Here is a 15,835-nt window from a genome sequence, read left to right on the forward strand (position 1 = left end):
TGTAATTGATTAGTTGAAATGAAATATAAAGTAATCAATTAATAAGCTTAATTTAATCAAAATTTGGTATACATTTAAACAATTGATTTACAATATCAAACTATATCGAAATCCCGACTACCATAATCCCTACAATCAAAATCCCGACTATATCGAAATCCCGACTGTATTGAAATCCCGGCTGTATTAAAATCCCGACTATGTCAAAAAACCTACTACCATAATCCCTAAAATCAAAATCCCGACTATATCGAAATCCCGAATATATCAAAATCCCGACTGCCATAATCCCTACAATCAAAATCCCGACAATATCGAAATCCCGACTGTATCGAAACCCCGACGTTCGAAATCCCGGCTGTATTAAAATCCCGAATACCATAATCCCTACAATCAAAATCCCGACTGCCATAATCCCGACTATATCGAAATCCTGACAATATCGAAATCCCCACTATATCGAAATCCCGAATACCATAATCCCGACTATGTCAAAATCCCGACTACCATAATCCCTACAATCAAAATCCCGACTACCATAATTCCTGCAATCAAAATCCCGACTATATCGAAATCCCGACTGTATCGAAATCCCGGCTGTATTAAAATCACGACTACCATAATCCCTACAATCAAAATTCCGACTATATCGAAATCCCGACGTTCGAAATCCCGACTGTATTAAAATCCCGACTACCATAATCCCTACAATCAAAATCCCGACTGTACCGAAATTTCGACGTTCGAAATCCCGATTATATCAATATCCCGACTACCATAATCCCTACAATCAAAATCGCGACTATATCGAAATCCCGGCTGGCTCAAAATCCCGACTACCATAAAAATGTTATTGTAGAAATTTATAATAAAAGACTGTCGGGATTTTGATTGTCAGAATTTTGATATAGTCGGGATTTCGAACATCAGGATTTCAATAGACGAGATTTCGGTTGTCGGGCTTACGATTGCCACCGTTTTATGTAGATACAAACAAATATGTGTAGTATTTAATTTTATTAATTTATGTAATTAATTAGTTGAAATCAAATATAAAGAAAACATTTAATTAGTATAATTAATTTGATCAATGTTGGTATACATCGTAAATATATCAATAAGTGTACATTATCAGAAGATTGTATTACAATTTTAAATTATTTGTTATTGAATGAAAACTGAAATAAATACGTTAATGGAAATTCTTTACGGAAATCAAAAATACGTAAGATACGTAACATATTTGACCTATGACCACTGTAGTTTCACAAAATTGTTATTTCATAAGATCATAATATTTACTTAATATCTTTTAGAAGAAAAAAAAATATAAATTAATTTATTGAAAATTTGCAAAAAAATTATATTATAATAACTTAAAACAATAACATAAAATGAAACCAATTTAAACTGCTGCAAAGGGCTATGGTCTTTCTGCCCTTCATATTATAAAATTTAAAGCAAAAGGTCTTTGGCCAATAAATAATTAAACTTTAAAAAATATAATTAAATAAAAAAAATTGGAAAGGCGCAGAGGTTTAATTAATTTCTTATAATATAGTAACTAATAAAAAAATCTTCGTTAATAATAGAAATATACAATAGAAACAGTACAGATGTGCATAGTGGGAAAAATAATTATACAATTTATTTAAAATTTGTTTAATTTATTTTTGCAGTAAAAATGTTCATACTGCTGCAAAGGGCTATGGACTGTAGATCTTTCTGCCCTTCATATTATAAAATTTAAAGCAAAGAGTCTTAGGCCAATAAATAATTAAACTTTAAAAAATAAAATTAATTAAATAATTTGGTAAATGAAGAAGAAATTTTTTTGTTAGATTATAATAGTATTATTATTTAAATATATGTACAGATAGTTAAACATTAAGATTGATTAGATTATCTGATAGTTTGGGACATGTGCAGAGGTGTAAGTAAAAGCTCGAAAGCGGCATCTTTCAGATTAGCACCACGCAAGTTAGCTTCGTGGAGATCACTGCCAGACAGATCACAGTTCTCTAGATCTGCACCAGCAAGAACGGCTCCTTTCAAATCGCACATCTTCAAGTTGGCGTTCTTTAAAGTAGCAACCCTAAGATTGACTCCTACCATATCCGAGCCTTCCATGTTGGCCCCCTTAAGATTAACACCTTCCATATTCGTTTTGATACCCTGCCGAACATCGAATTTGCAGTTTCTCATTTGAGCGCCTTCCAAATTCGCGCATAATCCTTGAATGCCCAACAGTTGAGCCCCATCGATTGTAGCGTAGGATAAATCCGCCCTTTCCAAACAGCACCAGCTCAGATTCGCGTTCTTCAAATTGCAACCCTTCATATTTGCATACTTGAAGTTGATGTAACTCAAGTCCAAACGGCTCAAATCAGCGCCGGCCAAATTGACCCCCTGAAAACGAAGTTCCGTTTTTGTGGCGCACGTTGTTAACGAGAGAATTACGTCTCGTCTAGTCAGAGGCGTATCATCACGATCGATTTCGACGCGTTGGATCATCTGCTCCAAGGTGGGCACAATCGAATCGATTCCAAAGAAAATCGCCTCCTCCAAAATGCCCTTAGGATTGACATGGTGGTCATAAATCAGTTTGCCAGTTCTAAGGAAATTCAATATTGGTTCAAAGTACGTCGGATTTCTGTCAATGAGATAAGCCCCATTCGCATCTGTTCTGCTTGGAATGAATTGACACCCAGTGGAGCTCCTCTTGGCAAACATTCTTGCAAGCATAGAGCCTTGCTCAGCAGTCAGGGTGCTCTGTGTTAACATAAATACTTTACCACCAACATTCAAGGTGACCCAATCAGAGTTGATTGGTTTGAACTTTGCATCCATGTCACCATCAAAGTACACAGCCTCATTATCCCGAATTGCCTCCAAATCCATAATTTCTGAACCTGCTTCATTGAATATCTTCATATCATTAACAGAACTACATTTGAAGGCCTCAAACACCTTCATGCACAGCTCCAACCTTTTCTTTGGAACTACAAATACCTTCAAAGAAATACATTTAATAGAAATACCATCCAGTACCATAACATTACCTTGCCATCAGTACATGTTCCATTTTTAAAAACAGTTACCCTTCTCTCTGACATCATAAGATAATTGTACTCTTTAGAAACTTAAAGATATAACATTCTAAATATTCTTATATATTCAACTGGATATCCCATAGGAACAGGTTATAAACACCAATAACAAAAATAATAAACAATCTGTTGTGACACAGCCAAGGCGCAATCATCGATTTTTAGTTCGAATTTACCATTTAGTTAGCGCCACTTGTTCCAAGTACTAAATAATTTGAATTTTGAATATATTTTAAACAATAAACCTAAAGAAAAGGACAATGAATCCAGTCTATTAGAACTGAATGCACATTTTTAACACTCAAATATTGTTATATTTTAGAAACACTAATGTAATGGTACAAATTCTAATTTATATTATTCAAAAACGGTATTTTTTTTTATTATAAAATCAATTATTGCTTTCTTAAAATATAGCAACCAATAAAAAAAATCTTCGTTAATAATAGAAATATACAGTTTTTCCATAGCTCGATGAGCATGCAACCAACAGTACAGATGTGCATAGAGGGAAAAATAATTATACAATTTATTTAATTTATTTTTGCATCAAAAATCTTCATACCATTAAGCTACACAAGAATGTTAAATTACAAAAGATGGTTGGTAATAGATTTTCACATTTTGGTATATGAAGCATGTGAACGTGTATAAACTTCGCATATATATTATCAAAGTACACAGTGTTATTATCCCGGATTGCCACCAAATCAATAATTTCTGAACCTGCTTCATTGAATATCTTAATTTGTCTAGTACATCTCATATGAAAGAATACTTTCAAAGAAATCTCTTTCGGTCCTATTTCTACCCCTTTTGGGTTTAACAGCCACCACAAATTTTTGTTGGATTTTTGGGAACCAAGGAGCTTTCGTATCAGATTTTCATGATACAGGTGATCATAGTCACACGTAATTACATTTTAATTGCTTGAAATTCTGTTCCAATCCCACAACTCTATAATCAAGTGGAAGTATGCAACTTCGCTTTCACCTTACGGTGTATTTAGTCAGTCATGTTCATACCTCTGTCTGTTTGGTTGCGGTCATATCTACAAGCACACCATCAACATTTCTGAGACTCAACCTGGTTCAAGTGGTTCATAATTGTTTATAATACTACCCTATGTTATATGTTACATTTCGTCCCTACAGAGCACGCGGCGGAAACTGGCGAAATTGTGAGCGGCACAAGCTAAATTAGAAGGGTTGTAGAAGGAAGAAGAAGAAGAACTCTAGGGAATTTTGATTTGTTTTTTTTTCATGTTGGCATCACTTTTTCTGAGTTGATAGACTGGCCTCTTCTTAGTTTCCGCTTCCTTTTCGTTAAACACCGCAGCCATGAAGGCCAAAGGAGAGGTTAGTTTCTGTTATTTTTCTCGTTTTCAACTAAGTTTTTATTAAAAATATATACACAAACAGCAATGTTAAAACGCGTTCTATCGTTTGTAATACAGTTTCCATGCGTTTCATCGATTTCCATTGAAAAGTGCAATTCAGTGTTCTTAATTCCACGTGTTTACGGAATCTGGTTTGGTTATTTTGTGTATCAAAATATTTTTGCTCAGCTCGTTTATAACATATACGAATCATTTTGTTTCAACGCATCCAACATAGTAATATTCGCCTTGTTTACGTGTAACATTGTTGTGTTTATATTTCCATATTGGTTATCTTCAAATTTTAATGCATTTGTATTTTGTTTGTAGTTGAAAGAATATGAAGTCATTGGGCGCAAGCTCCCAACTGATAAGGAGCCTACAACTCCTTTATATAAAATGAGAATCTTCGCTCCAGACCAAATTGTAGCCAAATCCCGTTTTTGGTACTTCTTGAGGCAACTGAGGAAGTTCAAAAAGACTACTGGAGAGATTGTCTCCATGAAACAAATACATGATAAGAGCCCTACCAAAATCAAGAATTTTGGTATATGGTTAAGATATGATTCACGGTCAGGCACACATAATATGTACAGGGAGTACCGTGATCTGACTGTGTCAGGTGCTGTGACATTATGCTATAGGGACATGGGTGCCCGTCATCGTGCTCGCGCTCACTCCATCCAAGTAAATACAATCACTTAAACTGCTATTGATGTAGATGTGCTAATAATATTCATGTTTTCAGATCATTAAGGTGGAAGTTGTAGCTGCTTCTGCATGCAGGAGGCCCCAAGTTAAACAATTCCACGATTCAAAGATCCACTTCCCACTCCCAAGACGCGTCCAGCATCGTCTTAACACTTTCTCTGCAAAGAAACCGCGTACATACTACTATTAGATTATGTATGAGATCAACAAAGTAAAATAAATTTTTGTTGAGGATATCAAAAAAGCTTTTATTGGTTTACCATAAAACACTATTAATTAACATCCATGATAATAGATGTATTATAAAATAAATTTATAATGAATTATATATTTAAGTTTATCATTTATCTATTTGGAATTTTAGTTAATATGTCCTGTTTTAATACTGTTATTCTATTTTGTCCTGTTCCCTTTTATGACGTTTTGTTTTATCATGTTGTGTTTGGTAATGGAACCATTTCAGACAATATTTAGATGGTCAATCGTCCTTCTTTAGGAAGGACAGTCCTTTTGTAGGTTCTGTCCTTCCTCAAAAAGTGTCCTTTACGATATTTTATCGATTGTCTGTTTGAAGAAATTAAAAGAGTTAATGTATACTTAAATTCTGATAAATTAGAACAATGGGAAAATCAACATTTTAAAAGATTGATGGTAATATTTAACCATTTCGAAAATGAACACATTCCATATGAATATTTAGTTATTCTTGAATTTACGTTGTGTTGGCATGGAACTAATGCAGCAGTTAAAAGACTTCAATTGGTGATGATTTTTGGACAAGTGAGAAATAAAGATTGAATATTTATAATCTAGCTGCAGAACTTACTGTAAAATTCAATTTAAAGGATATTTCTTGCTCCGAAATTACCAATAATATATTGTTAGAAAATGATATATTATATATTTACAAAAAAAATATTCATTCAATGCAAAAATACACGTTTAATTAAATAATTAATAGGGATGCAAACATAATTTTGTATGAATTCATAAAATGTTTCCTTCACAACATAAATAGTTTATTTAATTTATTTTTGCAGTAAAAATCTTCATACGATTGAGCTACACAAGAATGTTAAATTACAAAAGATGGTTGGTAAAAGATTTTTACAAGTGAGAAATCAAGATTGAATATTTATAATCTAGCTGCAGAACTTACTGTAAAATTCAATATAAAGGATATTTCTTGCTCCGAAATTACCAATAATATATTGTTAGAAAATGATATATTATATATTTACAAAAAAAAATATTCATTCAATGCAAAAATACACGTTTAATTAAATAATTAATAGGGATGCAAACATAATTTTGTATGAATTCATAAAATGTTTCATACACAACATAAATAGTTGTACTTTTTTCATAAATTTTCTTCCTGGAGTCTTTCACCTATAATTACGCTAATACTTCCATGCGAGTTTATTGGTTTGAATGTTGCTCTTAAAGTACACAATCTCATCATTACGAATTGACTCAACATCAGTAACTTCTTCACCAGTTTCAAAGAATATCATCATTGTAGGTTGTGCATAATCAAAGGCATGAAGTACCTTCCTACAAAACTTTACCATAATAATTGGCTATGTGAATATCTACAAAGAAAGACATTAAATAGAAACTTGTCATGGGTGCATGAGGTATGGTCACCTATACCATTTGTAAAAATTCAGGTATAAGATGCTCAGCCTGTTCGGAATATTATAGTTTAGAAAATTGCCCTAATAAAAATAACTCGATTTATTTCTATTGCGGTGGTGACAAAACTATCAGACAGAATTTGTGCGGAATACATTAAACAAAAAGACATAAAAGAGACCATGATTAGACGCAACTACTCATATCAAGAATCAGCGAATCTTTATAAACCTATTACATTAAATTCCGTATATGATAGAGATTTCTCCAAAGCATTACAATCGTACGAGGACTCTCTTGGAAGCATGTCTGATACTTCCTAGTTACGTAAATCAAATGAAACAATCTTTTGCGAGAGCGGCTTTAAACACCACAAAGAAAATACACAAAGTAAAATCTTTCCTTAAGAAACAAACATGTTGCCGCAGAAGCACTATCACCAAAACGCAAGAAAGCTCGAACCTGTGACCCAACTAACAATGCAAGTTCAAGTAAAGCGGGAAGAGAATCATCTGAACCTCGGAAACTAGCATTTATGCCTTGGGCCGAGGAGGACATTAAATCGAACACGATTCATAAACTAAACGGTATCACTTCAATAGATCTGCTCCAATCTATTAGCAATGACTACGACTTTAATACCGCCAAATCGGATACAACTTTCTGACTTAAAAGTTTAAGTATGATGTAGTTTATTTATTTTTTGAATTTATACATATCTGTCTATTCTTATCGGTTAATTTGTTTGTTTATTTCACTTTTTTTATAGATGTAATTTATGTCTACTTGTTAATACTTGTACCTTATAACAAGCTCGTATAATATTTTACCTACCTGTCCGAGACATTCCACAATGTGATAAGAATCGCTGGGACCCGGTTCATGAAGAGTTCTTATATATTTTTTTTTAGATATAACGTTTAATCTTATTTAGTATTTATTACAGCATTGATTGGACACATGCACCCTGAATTGCGAGCTAAGTTACACACTTTCACTCCTTTTCAGAGTAGAAGAAACAAAGAAGAAACTTGATAGTATGTTTCATAACATTACCTTCCCTTCCTAATATTTTCCATTCTCGAAAACAGTTACCCTTCTCTTTGCCATAGGATAAGATTGTTGTACTCTTAGAAACTTCTAAATAATTATGTTATATTTTACTTAAGTAGATATACAAATATAGCATGTATTTCGCTCCTCCTCCCATTTAGACTAAGATAGATCTTATGTAAACAAAAGTTGGTCTACCCTGTTATATAGGAACAGCTTATAAATAGCAGTAACAAACAGTAATAACAATAATTATACATTGTATTTAAATTTACTTTATTTTGGAATAAAAATCTTCATAGCATTGAGTAAATATTTTTCAAATATGGGAATATTATGTTATTATAAAAATGTATGTTTTAAATTATGTACTTTATCAACCACATTCAAAATGACCCAGAGTCGCAACGTGTAAACTAGCGACTGAAATTCCCATTTCCAGAGTTCATTGGTTTGAATTTTGCATTTAAATCCAAATCAACGTACAGAATTTCATTATCATGAATTGCCTCAATATCAATAACTTCTTGACCAGTTTCATTGAATATCTTCAAAGAAGCTAATTGCGAATAACCAAAGGACCGACACACCTTCCTGCAAAACTCCGCCTTCCTACAATGAAAGTTAATGTCTTTGAATTAAATTGATAGTACGTTTCATAATCTTAATAATCTTATGTATTCAACTGTATATCCTATAGGAACAGCTTGTAAGTAACAGTTACAAACAATAATAAATAATCTGTGTGCACATGCAAAGTGTGCAATCATCAATTGTTAGTACGAATTCACCATTTGGTGTAGCTCCACATTTTTTTAAAATATGGTCTGTTCCTGCCACTCTAAAGCGAGTAGGATAAATATTTAATTAAATTTAATCTATATTAATGTTCTTCATCCATAATAGGACTTCTATTGAGGTCGAAATGTGAATTTTATAAGTAATTAGTCCCAAGAAAATGTTGCTTGGAGTAGTGGCGCAGTCTATAATGCTGTGCACTGCTCTAGTATGAGAAGAAGCGATGAAGTTGCAGAATTACGGAAGAGCTCAGTTTTTAAGTAAGTAACAATCGGAGGAATTAGAGTAATTTTTATTAAACAAACATGTATTTATCGCTAGTCTTCAGAAGGTTGTATGCCCAGAGTCCTCTACGAAGGCGGAGGATAGAAAATCGAAGAATGTGTTCATGGTTCAAGCAGATATACAGATCAACTCTTTACTAGCTGCAGATAATTTGATTGTCGGGACTGTTGGTGAGATTTTGGCTTTTAACTGGCAACACATTATAAATTCGGCAGATGCTAAAGCAATCTGGAGGATAGAGATATCAAACACTAAAAACAACTTTGAGAAAGTCGATATAAATTGCATGGTTCAAGCACAATCTGGATAACAGGACTTATTATTGAGGTCGAAATGTGAATTTTATAAGTAATTAGTCCTAAGAAAACGTTGCTTGGAGTAGTGGCGCAGTCTATAATGCTGTGTACTGCTCTAGTATGAGAAGAAGCGATGAAGGTGCAGAATTACGGAAGAGCTCAGGAAACAGTCTAGCGCAGGGGAGCAATAAGGGTCTGCAGCGATTACAGAACAATCTCCAGAGATGAAGTTCAAATAATTGCTTGCATGCCACTAATCGAACTCCTAACCAAAGAGAGAGATGTGAGAGGCAGAGAGGAGTGAGTAAAGAAACTGTTAGGGCTAGACTGCTGGAAAAATGGTAGAGCTCAGAGAAGGGAGCCTGGACTAGACGCTTAATCCCAGAAGTAGGATCCTGGATTCCCAGAAAACACTGCGAGACAACATTCCATCTGAGCCAAGCGCTTTCCGGGCACGGGTGCTTCAGTAAGTACCTGCACTTTATAGCAAAAAGGAGGACGAAAATTGCTGGTATTGCGAAGAAAACGATAGCTGATAGAATGCTGATGAAGAAGTGGAGATGTTTTAGTGCGGAAAGCATCCCACAGTACCACGACTCCACCCGTGGTCCCTATGTAAGGTTTCCTCTCCTATACAAAACAAAAAAAGTGATTAGTTCCAATCCCATGAGAACGTTTGTCGGAATTCTAATTGGCATTCGAAGAAGACATGATTTACGATGGATATTTTCATCTTAGATGTTCTACATCTGTCTTTCTTACGAAAATTAAAGTTAAAAGTGATGGTCACATCAAGTATTCATTTTAGATCTATAAAAATCTACTAATTTAATCTTTTTTCCCTATCATCAAATATTGAGGTTTTATTTCTACAAAGTCTACTAAATATGTTACACATCTTCCTTTCTTTTAAAAATTCAGATTTTTCTTTCTTTTCAAATTCTTACAAGTATTAAAGTTTAAAATCACAGAACCATTGGAACCATCTGCGAGGATACAAATATGTCTTAACCACAGTATTTATAAAGAGCAGGAAATTGCTGTACATGAACATTAATATTACAAAAGGTGTATTTTGGATGGACATTAATTTACACAGTACTACTCTCCCGTTTGATGCTCAGACGAACATTTAAAAAGATTTGTAAAACATTTCCTAAGAAAAAAGAATGAATTCATTCAAATGCAACCGAATATATAGATATGTGCAGAGGGAAGAATAATAATTAAAGATTTTATTTAAAATTTATTAATTTTCTTTTAAAATACAAATCGAATGATTCTTATTAAATTCATTACGTTATGTTCTAAAATAATTAACTTTTAATATAATTTGTATTAATTTTGCATCTTCAATTTTTGTAGTTAACCTCAAACTTTCGTGTTTACGCTCGAAACGTTCTATATCAAACAATAATATTGAATGAAAACAATGGCAGACAAAAATTATTATAATACAATCTTGAGCCAAGTGTTTTCGCCTTGCGGAAAGTATTTAATCGTAGGGGATATATACGGATATATCTCAGTTTTCAAGTAAGTAACAATCGGAGGAATTAGAGTAATTTTTAATAAACAAACTTGTATTTTTTGCTAGTCTTCAGAAGGTTGTATGCCCAGAGTCCTCTACGAATGCGGAGGATAGAAAAGCCAAGAATGTGTTCATGGTTCAAGCAGATATACAGATCAATTCTTTACTAGCTGCAGATAATTTGATTGTCGGGACTGTTGGTGAGATTTTGGCTTTCAACTGGCAACACATTATAAATTCGGCAGATGCTAAAGCAATCTGGAGGATAGAGATACCAAACACTAAAGACAACTTTGAGAAAGTCGATATAAATTGCATGGTTCAAGCACAATCTGGAGATATTTATGTGGGATGTGGTGACAACAGCATTCGGATCGTTAACATTGAGAGTGGATCAATTGTGAACACTTTGAATGGGCATAAAGATTATGTACATTCCATTGCTAATATGTAAGAAACATTATTATGGTTAATTAAAAAATCATTAATGTTTTCTTTTGCAGAGGTAATGAATTGATATCAGGAGGTGAAGATGGTTTAGTTAATATGTGGGATATTAGGAGTAAAACTCTTGTGCATAGCATTGAGCCACACAAGAATGTTAAATTGCAAAGGCCAGAATTGGGTAACTGGATTGGAGCTGTGGCTTTGAATGATGACTGGCTGGTAAATATTTTGAGGATTATCTCAAGAAGGTATATATATATATTTTTTTTAGTTATGTGGTGGAGGGCCTAGGTTGTCTTTGTGGCACTTTAGGTCTATGAATGTGTCCACTGTCTTTCCGTTGGACGACAAGGGAATACACGTGGCTGAATTTTTCGAAGACTCGATTTTGGCTGGAGGTCGTTCCAACTATTTCTACAATTTAAATTTGGATGGAACTGTAGTGTCTGAAATTCAGACGTCTTCAGTGAGCATATTCAGCGCTATCCATCAAGAAGAACCGTACAAAGCGCTCTGTCTGAGCGGGTCCAGTCCGCATATCGATATATGCAATAATTATAATTACAGAGATCAAATACTTACAGTTTCTATATGAGAAGTACATTATTTTACCTGGATAATTTACACTTAAGTTTGTATTATAATATATGCTTAATAAATCAACTGACTATGTTAGTAAATTTTATTGGAATTGATACCCGACAGTATTACGGTTGTCGTGATTTCGAATGTCGTGATTTCGGTTGTCGGGATTTCGATCGGCACCGGTTAAAACAAACTTGAGACCTTTCTATATTTGAAATTTCTTCGTTCACAGACAAATCTCTAATGATGATAGCAGTGTTCAAAACTACCACTGAACGTATTCGAAAATTGTTTTTCTTAAGTCTAGATCTGTATATAGACTTAGGAAACGTTAAGCAGTTGCTCACCGAAACCACCAAGAAAGATCCGCAACGTTTATTACATCGTTCACATATTTTGTTCGCTCGGTGGAAAGTTTTGTCATAATTTTGTCCGAAGATTCAATTTTAATTATAACTGTTTTTTTGTTCCACCATGCGAACGAATCTTATATAATTCCTTCTTCAATAAAGCAAACAATAAGCTTTTTTTCTTGCGTACGAAATTCCTTTCGAGACTCCCGTGTTGAACGCGTACTTAGTTCAAATTCGGATTCGCCGCGGAGAGTTTCGGCTGAATTAATTTTTATTTAATAAACAAAAAAAAACGCTGAAAGTGCGCGGATTTCCCAAGTCGCGATATAAAACGAATTCTGTGCGCTTTCAGCGAACTCATCTTCCTATACATTTACTCGTTTCTCTTATATCTCGTTCGTTTTTCATTGGAGACTTCAATATTTTTTTGTGTCACCGGAACTTATAAATTTTGTTACTAATCCTAGGAGTTAATTAATTATACTTTGAAATTGGTTCACTTTGGACTTAGATTAATTACGCTAATTATGCACTGATTATAGGAAAGCTTTACTCTCCAATGGATTGAATCCATAATAAGCAGACAAAATTAGTAAAGACAAACAAATTATAGATAGAATTTACCTTAATTCGAACCACTTGAAAGTAAGGCTTTTTGTGAGGTTTTCTTAAATACTAATAGTTTACTTAAATTAAGATTCTGGTGGCCTTGAGAATTCATTCTGCAAGAGAAAAGTATATAACTTTAACATTAAGGGCGGTTCGTGGAAATCGCGTTGTTCGTTTATATCTCTGCTTGATTTTAACGAGGCATTAATTCCTAATGAACGAGCGAAGCCATAAACTTTATGTTCCGACTAATTACTTCCCGCAAATCAATAGAAACACGCGGTTATTATTCTTGAACCGACGGACTAATTAACTGCATTTTCGAACAAATTGTTTCCTTCAAATCTGGTAGATACTTGGAAATCTACTGGGAATAATGCTGCTACATTTCATTGGGGGGAATTTGCTTCTATTTACAGTAATTTAGATGCGTTTGAAACTTGAAAATAGCTGAGGTCAGAAAGTAATGGCTAATTAAAAAATCTAAATATGGATAGCCTTGGTTTACATTTATAAACGAACGATGCTAATAAGAACTCATGGATTTACTTGATAATTGAAATTAGACTTACTTAAATGATTAGAAGATGATTAGAGTTGTATCACAGATCGTAAGATTATCAAGTCATCGTTGTACATTTAAGAAGTAAGTTGGAAATCTGCGACAAATAAGAAAATTGTTATTATGCAACACACATCTTTTTTCTTTTAAATATTTAATTGATGATTTTTCTTTGTTGTTGTTGTTATTGTAAACCGAACAGGTGATAATTCAAAGCCGAGGCGTAAAACGTACAACCGGTAACGTAAGTCGTCAAATAAGGAAGAGGAGGCAACATCATCATCAGCAACAACAACAACAAACGAAAGTCGTAAAATATATACTACGCTCTCTCGGATTCCTTTGGTGAATCAATTAAATTCCTGAATTTGTTTGCAGGAAAAGTGGCGAAAAAAAAAAGTGTACAAAACGGAAAGGTGAAATTTGCAAACAAAAAAAAAACGCCGCTCCTCGTGTGGCTGTTACGTAATGTGCACTATCGAAAACGTATATTTAGCTTATAACGCGTTTCCAATCCTTCCTGCTTCTTGTATTATAATCATATCCTACATTACTTAATCACATTTCACCGTGTTTAGCATATGAAACTCGGTGGAAATTGAAACGGTTCGATTGCACTTCCTTATTGTCAACGTGGATGACCCTATCGAGTATTCAAGTTTTAGTTGTACAAAAAAAAGTATAATATTAGTCTACATTTTTCATTCATTGCAGAAATTAAAGTATAAAATGATTGTCTCATCAAATATTAATGATCTACATCTTTCTTTCATACGAAAATTAAAGTATATTGAAATGTTAATTGTACAAAACTCTACTAAATAAGTTTTAGATTTTTTAGATCTTAGTTTCTTATAGAAATTCAAGTTTAGAATGATGATCTCAATAACTAATGAAGTTTTAAATCTGTAGAAATCTACAAAATTAGTCTATAACATTATATTTTTTCTTATAGAAATTAAAGTATAAAATGATGGTTTTATCAATAATTAAAGTTCTAGATCTTTCTTTCGAATATTGAAGCTGAAATTGATGGTTACATCAAGTATTGAAGTTTTAAATCTATAAAAATATACTAAATAAGTTCTAGATCTTTCTTTCTTATATAAAATAACAGTATAAAATGATGATTTCATCAAGAATTGAACTCCTACATCTTACTTTCTTACGAAATTTAAAGTGATCTGCTAAATTAGTTTATACCATTCTTTCTTTTTCATATAAATTTGAGTTTAGAATGATGGTTTCATCAAATATTGAAGTTTTCGTTTTACAAAATTTGACTAAACAAGTTTTAGATTTTTGTTTCTTATAGAAATTAAAGTATAAAATCATGATTTCATCAAGAATTGAACTTCTAAATTTTTCTTTCTTACGAAAATTAAAACTCAAACTGTTGGTCTCATCAAGTAATGAAGTTTTAGATCTATTAATATCTACTAAGTTAGACTACAACAGTATTTCTTTCTTATAGAAATTAGAGTTTAGAATGATGGACTTCTACACAAGTATTGAAGTTTAAAATCTACTAAAATAGATATTAAAATCATGGTTTTATCAAATATTAAAGTTTTAGCTGTACAAAAAATATACTAAATTGATCTTACTAACGTTAAAATCGAATAGTTCGATATTCAATATTTGATCGAACTGTTATTCTAAATTCAGTAAGAACAAAAAGTTTTTCTTTGAAACAAACAAAAAATGCAAAATTCCTCTTACAGAAATTAAAGTTAGTATTTGAAAATTTTAAAATAATTGAGAAAAACCGATGAGTCTCAGTCATTAATTAACATTACGTAACAATATTTATATTACAAAATGTTCAACTTTTCATATAATTTAAAAAAAAATTATATAAATGTTGATAGATTTTGATTAAATTAAGTAAAATCTTTTTGAAATAAGTATTTTATAAACAAATCGATAATTTGAAAATATGCATAATAGATGACAGCTTTTGATGTGATTAAATAAATACAGAAAAATGTTAATACATTTGAAGTTAACTAATTGAATAAAAAAAAATCTAATTAACCTATTTTTTTGAAATCTAGAAACGTTTAAAACAATTGAAAAAAAAGATTAATTTCAGTCAATAATTAACATTATGTAAAAATTGTCATATCAAACATGCTCAATGCTCAACTTTTCATAGAATAAAAAAAAATATGCAGAAATGTTGATCGATTTTGGTTAAATTAAGTAAAATTTAATTGAACTAACTTTTTTGAAAATGTCTAAAATTAAAAAAAAATTGAAAAAAATCGATGATATCAACAATATTAGAAGACAGCTTTTCATATAATTAAAAAAAAACTATATAGAAAAGTTTATAGATTTTGATTTAATTAAGTAAAATTTTATTAAACTAAGGTTTTTTGAAAATCTCTAAAATTTTAAAACAATTGAAAGAAATAATCGATGGTTTCAAAATATGCATAATAGATGATAGCTTTTGATGTGCTTAAATAAATAT

The 15,835-nt window shown here is 32.1% G+C and overlaps 3 protein-coding genes across 3 annotated transcripts; 2 read left to right on the plus strand and 1 right to left on the minus strand.

Annotated features, from left to right (window-relative positions):
- Positions 1-1,841: 1,841 nt before the first annotated feature.
- Positions 1,842-3,251, minus strand: LOC108559808 (BTB/POZ domain-containing protein KCTD9). The gene is made up of 2 exons (XM_017917168.1): positions 3,063-3,251; positions 1,842-3,012 (listed from the first exon to the last, which is right to left on the minus strand). Exons 1-2 carry the CDS (start codon positions 3,117-3,119, stop codon positions 1,903-1,905), a joined length of 1,167 nt encoding a protein of 388 aa, XP_017772657.1. The 5' UTR covers positions 3,120-3,251; the 3' UTR covers positions 1,842-1,902.
- Positions 3,252-4,366: 1,115 nt separating this feature from the next.
- LOC108559807 (60S ribosomal protein L18a-like) lies at positions 4,367-5,443 on the plus strand. Its single transcript, XM_017917167.1, has 3 exons — positions 4,367-4,468; positions 4,819-5,175; positions 5,237-5,443. The coding sequence occupies exons 1-3, from the start codon at positions 4,451-4,453 to the stop codon at positions 5,387-5,389; spliced, it is 528 nt and encodes a 175-aa protein (XP_017772656.1). The 5' UTR covers positions 4,367-4,450; the 3' UTR covers positions 5,390-5,443.
- Positions 5,444-8,582: 3,139 nt separating this feature from the next.
- Positions 8,583-11,909, plus strand: LOC108559809 (THO complex subunit 6). Its single transcript, XM_017917169.1, has 5 exons — positions 8,583-8,599; positions 10,635-10,805; positions 10,867-11,250; positions 11,304-11,466; positions 11,519-11,909. The coding sequence occupies exons 2-5, from the start codon at positions 10,693-10,695 to the stop codon at positions 11,840-11,842; spliced, it is 984 nt and encodes a 327-aa protein (XP_017772658.1). The 5' UTR covers positions 8,583-8,599; positions 10,635-10,692; the 3' UTR covers positions 11,843-11,909.
- Positions 11,910-15,835: the final 3,926 nt, after the last annotated feature.

The sequence above is a fragment of the Nicrophorus vespilloides genome, unplaced genomic scaffold (genome assembly GCF_001412225.1).
Source record: "Nicrophorus vespilloides isolate i.1.1-1 unplaced genomic scaffold, Nicve_v1.0, whole genome shotgun sequence".
Classification (NCBI taxonomy): domain Eukaryota; kingdom Metazoa; phylum Arthropoda; class Insecta; order Coleoptera; family Silphidae; genus Nicrophorus; species Nicrophorus vespilloides.

Excerpts from the sequence above, each read along its gene's own strand:
- LOC108559807 (XM_017917167.1), top strand. Across the intron at positions 5,176-5,236 it reads CTCGCGCTCACTCCATCCAA|ATCATTAAGGTGGAAGTTGT; the intron begins GTAAATACAATC and ends TCATGTTTTCAG.
- LOC108559809 (XM_017917169.1), top strand. The coding sequence starts at position 10,693 with ATGAAAACAATGGCAGACAAAAATTATTATAATACAATCTTGAGCCAA. Across the intron at positions 10,806-10,866 it reads GGATATATCTCAGTTTTCAA|TCTTCAGAAGGTTGTATGCC; the intron begins GTAAGTAACAAT and ends ATTTTTTGCTAG. Across the intron at positions 11,251-11,303 it reads GTACATTCCATTGCTAATAT|AGGTAATGAATTGATATCAG; the intron begins GTAAGAAACATT and ends TTTCTTTTGCAG.
- LOC108559808 (XM_017917168.1), bottom strand. The coding sequence starts at position 3,119 with ATGATGTCAGAGAGAAGGGTAACTGTTTTTAAAAATGGAACATGTACT. Across the intron at positions 3,013-3,062 it reads GAACATGTACTGATGGCAAG|GTATTTGTAGTTCCAAAGAA; the intron begins GTAATGTTATGG and ends ATTTCTTTGAAG.